A 6,000-nucleotide genomic window follows, 5' to 3' on the forward strand; every position below is an offset into this window, starting at 1 on the left:
TCCAATGTCTGCATGCTGTTTTGCTTTGTAGAGTGGAACTCTAGTACATAGCTACAGAGGCACCGGGGGCATCTTTGAAGTCTGCTGGAATGCTAGAGGAGACAAAGTGGGAGCAAGCGCATCAGACGGATCGGTAAGGATCATCAAACAGTGCAAAGGTTTGGTGGAGATTTCTTTTCTGGGAGCATCAACAAAAAACAGGATGTTATATTTGCCTCCTGGGGACAGAACCGAAGACAGAGGCAGCTCAAGACACAAATAAGTAGCTCTGTGTAGTGTATTAAAAATGCTCGTGCTTTGAAAGGTTTTGAATACTAGGAGGTGGTGTTCCTGTCAGAAATGAAGAATGCTTGTGGAATAGTTGAATACTGCTGAAGATGAGAATGACTTCTAAGTACATATTTGACAAGAACAACAGTTATGTTGTTTCTATCATTATCTGTCAGCTTTAATGAAGAGCAGATCACAGCAGTCAACTCTGTGACAAACAGTTACCCTGGGGCTTTCAGAGTTTGATTCCACAGTAGAATATTCCTATTCCTTTGAACAGGAATAACTAAAGGAGGAAGTTTTCAGCATGATACCCAAAGATTTTGTCATGTGGTAGAGGAGAAATATTGCCATGGATACTGATTATCTTTACTATTTTTTGCTCTTAATGTTACTTCTAAAAAAATTCAATTGTAGCATGACCAGCTTGTGCAGGACACACCTGGCTGGCAGGCATAACTACTTTGGAAAGTATTTTTAAACTGTTTTTAACAAAGAGAACACCTATGACATGATTCAGTTGTTTGAGCTTAGTTGTGACATCTCAGACAGTGCTGTGCCTGGCTCCCAACAGCTGATCCAAATGGGCACATGTCCACTGTCATGCTTGCCAAGCCTGCATCTGTTTTGGATATATTTCAGAAGTGGAAGTGGACATGATATTTGGGAACTGAATAGATCCCAAAGTCTTACGAGATGTGCCACCAAAATATTTGTTTGTAAACCAATGAAAGCCCAGCTAAGTGTTAAACATGTGGGTTTCACTTGGGCTTTCTGCCATGTCAGTTTGTCCCTTTACTTGTGTGCTGATTTGAAGCTGGGGAGTGTAGCATCCAGCTGGCTGGTCCACCTGTGTGCAGGGTGCATGAATGGGATTTCCACATCACCTTCACAAGTGGTTCTTAACACAGGCTCTTCTCTCCGCAGGTTTGTGTTCTAGATCTGCGGAAGTAAAAGTGAAATGTTTTAGAGGAAATTTCAAATGGACCAGCAGTGAATGTGTGGGGAGAAGCACTCTTCAAAACTATTCTTAACAGCTCCAGAACTGTACAAACTTGAACAAAGTTAGAGTGTACCGTGAAACCGACTCTCCCTGGCCACAGGTGACTTGTATTTTGTCCGTAACCTTCATCAAGGAGTAAAAAACGCAGTCACTTCAGAGGGGGAGGGAATGGTTTCCACCTGGAACATTCAGCCTTGGAAGCATGAAGCCACCAGCTAGGCATTGCACTGTTTGGTTTGCATCTGAGAACTTGCTCTGATGGCTGGGGAAAAAAAAAAAAAGCGGGGCGAAAAAAATTAATAAAAAGAAAAAAAAAAAAAAGAAAAATGCTGTGATAAACCAAAAGGGAAAAAAATCCTCCTCAATGCGGTGTTGTATTTTTTCCTTCCAATTTGGACACTACAGTTGCTCTCCCAAAGGACGTTCAAAGACCAGTTTGTACTGATGAAATGCTCAACTTTGTAATCACAACACTTTCTATTTTCTAGACTACTTTTTTTGTTCAGTGGTTTTTCTATCAGCTGGAATATTACAGCCTGGAGGATCCCAGGCATAGGATGATACTTTTGTTTTCCTTTTATTTCTCCCTTCCACTCCCAACTTTTCCTTCCTTTTTTTTCTCCTCTTTTTTTTTTGCTCCTTTTTTTTTTTTTTGCTCCTTTTTTTTTTCCTGTATGCCCATAGTAGATGCAGCCAGGTGGACATGACAATGAAAATTTTTGACAGACTGCTTCTCCTCTCTTCTATAACTTCCTTTTCCTTTCTCTTCATTTAAAAGAAAAAAAAATCCTCCATGCTTCAGATCTTAGCGTCTCAAGGGCACTTTCAGCAAATTGTGTAATAAGTGCTTTATATAAGAATGCAGTGCTGGGGAAGATTTTTACAGGAGAAAGATGACTTTTAACAGAAAGAACCCAGTGTATTTTTGGAAAAAAAATATTTTTTATGTTAAACAGTTTTAAAAGCCTAAAATGGCCACAAAATGTAGACCAGTTGTGTAATTCAAACAAAAAAGAATGACACAGAGTCCAGGGAACATGAAAGGCGCAGTATCCTTTTTCTCTCCTCTCTCAGAAAGTGCTGTAAGAAAAAATGGTGTTTGATACAAGAAATACCAGTCCTTTACTAAAGTCCTTTTCCAGCAGCCAGCCATTTACATAGTCTCATTCCATTTTTTATGGCTGTTTGATGATGTAAACTTATTCAAAGAGATTCAGAAGCCTGAGACTATAAATATAACATTCATTTTCTCTAGTCTGTATTTTTGTTTGTTTTCAGTAACCAGGAGAAAATGCTTGTGTATTTTCTTTCCTCTAGAGATAGTTCAGATTTTGACAGAATATGGATTTGGCTGCCTGTGGCCTTGCTGGGCAGTGCTGTCTTCCATATTCATTATTCCTGTCAGTCAGTGGGGTTTTACCACTGACCTAATGAGACCAGATGAGCTGAAATATATTGACTGCATCTGTCACTGTTGAAGAACAGACTCTCACCAAGCTCCTGTCCATCCATGGAGCACACACGGCAAGAAGAAGGCTCTGCCATTGCAGCGGGTGGTGCTGGTGTCACCACAGGTGTGCTGCATCCTGCAGGGAAAGCTCTGGGTCTGCACTTGGAGGCTCAAGGTCTGCCCTTGAGGTTTGGCCTCGAGGGTGTCCTCAGTGTGGTGCTCAGAAGCAATGAATTCATTAGGTTATGACATCATATGTAAGTTCCATCTCAATGTGTGAACCACTGAAAAGTTGTGGGGGTGAAATGATCAGAAAACAATGGAGAGTTCCAAAGCACCATCTATCCACTTTGGACAAGATTTCCTTACTGCAGCTGTGACACCAGCACAGATGCCAGCTGGAGGCTCCACTACTCTAACTGAGGAAATGACAAATGCAAAGGACACATAGGCAGAGTTTACTGAAAGTGCTGTAAACAATAAGGCAGCCTTGGGGTGGTGTCAGGCATGACTTTGACAGATCCTCAGAACTGGCTGAGTCATTCAGGTCTTCTCTACAGCCGAGGCTAGGATCTGTAGGAGAGAGTAAACAGGCCACAAACCTCTTCAAAATGTAGAACCTTGCGGCACAAAGTCTCTGTGAAACGGCATCTTCCCCTTGGTTTGACCAGAGCTGCTGGAGGTGTGATTTGATGTGAGCAGACCCAGAGCCCTCGGGCTGAACTGGTGGTGGGAGACCTGCTGAGCTCCGGGGCATCATCGTGGAATCTGAACACCATCTTTTCCCTGGAGTTTTCTTCTCTGTATGCTTGCATCTCCAGAGGATCTTAGTCCTTCTAGTGGAACTAGACACTGCCAGCTTCAGCTGCATTTCTTAAAGATACACCTTTGGAAAGGAGAAAAGAACAGAAAGAAGCAACTGCTGAAAAGAATGGAAATAAGTAACTGCTAAAAGTATTAGTCCTGAGTTGAAAACAGTTATGTGGAATTATGGTTACTAGTGATAGTTAGGGTTGTTTGTAATTTATCTCAAATAATTGGATGCCAGGCAGTATCAAGGATTGTTTTTGGTGTTAAATGCTTTTATGTGCTGGTTTTAGTTTTTTTGCACCAAGAGCATGGCTGTAGATCACCATGTGGCAGTTTTGCACTCTTCTAATAACCACATGTACCTGCTAATTTAAAGTCACTACTTCTTTTTTTTTTTTTTTTTTTTTTTTTTTTTTAAAGAGGACTTGCTCAAAGAGTCTTGAACTTGAATACAAAGGCATAATGTGGTTTTAGGAAGTGTTGTTTGGACAATGATTTGCTTGCAGTCATTGCATGTAAACGGTTAAAATCCTACACTGCTTTTTGGTGGCATTTCTGAGAATGACAAGCAGAAGTTGCAGGTCTGTGGGAGGGCAACACTGACGGCGCTCTGGCCCTGCCTCTGTCCCTTGAGTGACACCTGAATAGGCCAGACCTCAGGATTTGAAGAGATTCATTTGCTCAATGCTCCGTGACCGGCTGGCTCCACAGCCCGTGTTTCACAGTTGTTCCCAGGATAGCTACTGTAGATAACAGGGCAATGTCCATGACGCCTGTTCCTTTTTTTCCATTTTTTTAAATTTGTCAGAACACCACTTTGCTTGCCTACATGGACATAAGAAGCCAAGAGAAACAAAATTTGAATATCAATTGGTTTGCAAAGCTCATGTGTGAGAGAGGCTGCTGCTGCTCCAGAAATTTTTCCATATGGACAATCACAGTTAAAAGCAGTGTATGTGAGGAGCTAAGAAAATTTACTTTTCTTACCATCCACAAAACCCTAAAGACTGGAAAGATGCTGTAGTAGATAGTTTTCAATTGAAATGAGAGCTGTTATGGAAGGCAGGAGGTGTAGTTGCAAAGGTTAATCTTAACCTAAGGACGTGGTTTCTCCAGGACAGGAGCAGTGGGGGAGAGAGCCTTTTCCAGGCTGTGGTTCAAGGTGGGTGTCTCAGCCCAGAGCTGCAGCACTGTGCTCCTGGGAGCTCTCCCTCCCCTCCAGCATTCCCCAGCTGGCAGAGCCTCTCCCTGAGTCCCCTGCAACAGAACTGCACAAAGCAACAGCCCAGGGGACTTAGTTAGATTTCTTCCTAGAATTTTGTTTAGAGTTCTTTGTAACAGAAGAGAAATGGAAAAACCTAAGTGACCAAACAGGATTGTGAAACCATCCAGAGACTTGCTGAATTTTTATTATTGCTGGCTGTCTGGAACTGGCCTGGGAGTGAAAAAACCCCAGTTTCTGAAAAACCACTATATTCTGTGGGTTAGAAGGATACTGAATCTTTTATGTAGGAAACACTGGGTCCCTTATGGGGCAATAAAGGGCCTGACTTACAGGGTTATACACACATTAACCCCATGCTACATCTTAGAAATTTCCTTTTAATTTGTTTAAAAAAAAAAAAAAAAAAAGAAAAAAATAGCTAATTTTAGAGCCAAGTGAAGTGCACTTTGTCAAATGTAAGGGTCTGCTTTGTTTTTGGGTTTCTTTTTCTTTTTTCCTTTTTAATTTTTCCTCTTTTTTTTTTTTTCCTATTACTGCCTTTTTAAAAGATGTGGTTCTTTGTCAATTGCAGAAATGTTCTTTCAGCCACTCACTGAAATTCTGAATTCTGGCTTCTGCAGTTTTTATTGTCTGTGTCAGACTTGCAGCCAGACTTGGTTCTCATTTAAGCATTTCCCAGGTTCTGTTGAAACAACATCAACCCTTATTTTGTTTCTCCCCCACCCACACTTTCTTCAAATTCACCTTGTGTATTGTAGCTCATTTGTTTTAAGGAGAGAATCAACAGATCATATTCAGTGTCTTGAATAAATTGCTATATTTTGATATTAGAGAATTCTGTGCGTGTTGTTCCTTATTCTTTTCTGGCTGTTTTGCATCCTGCGCGTAAGAGCTGGGGTTGAGTGACTCAAATTGCGATGTGGGGTCACGCAGGGTGTCACAGCTTAAGTTGTGATGTGCTGTCACTGGCCTGTGGATGTTTAAAGACCTTGACCATGGGTTCATGGGTTTTTGTAATACTCAGGACATGGACACTTTAGCCTCTAATTTTCTTTACTTTATTACAGATTACCACAAATATGTCAACTCACCATTAGCAAGTAGACCTATAATAAATAAAGCAAATATATATATATGTGTATACATATATAGTTATTACAGAGTAGTATCTGCAGCATTGGTATAGCAACAATCAGTGATACATCAGCAATAAATTTATAGCAACAATCAAATATAGCAGCA

At 41.0% G+C, this 6,000-nt stretch overlaps 1 protein-coding gene across 3 annotated transcripts in view; it reads left to right on the forward strand.

Annotated features, from left to right (window-relative positions):
- Positions 1–5,587, forward strand: part of TBL1X (transducin beta like 1 X-linked) — a 194,124-nt gene extending 188,537 nt beyond the window's left edge. For all 3 annotated transcript variants that reach the window (XM_041416458.1, XM_041416460.1, XM_041416459.1), the window contains 2 exons: positions 32–133; positions 1,198–5,587. In XM_041416458.1, coding sequence (XP_041272392.1) covers positions 32–133; positions 1,198–1,224 — 129 coding nt within the window. In that variant the 3' untranslated portion in view covers positions 1,225–5,587. The remainder of the gene's footprint in view (positions 1–31; positions 134–1,197) is intronic.
- Positions 5,588–6,000: the final 413 nt, after the last annotated feature.

This window comes from Onychostruthus taczanowskii, unplaced genomic scaffold (genome assembly GCF_017590055.1).
Source record: "Onychostruthus taczanowskii isolate IOZ18803 unplaced genomic scaffold, ASM1759005v1 scaffold52, whole genome shotgun sequence".
NCBI classification, from domain to species: domain Eukaryota; kingdom Metazoa; phylum Chordata; class Aves; order Passeriformes; family Passeridae; genus Onychostruthus; species Onychostruthus taczanowskii.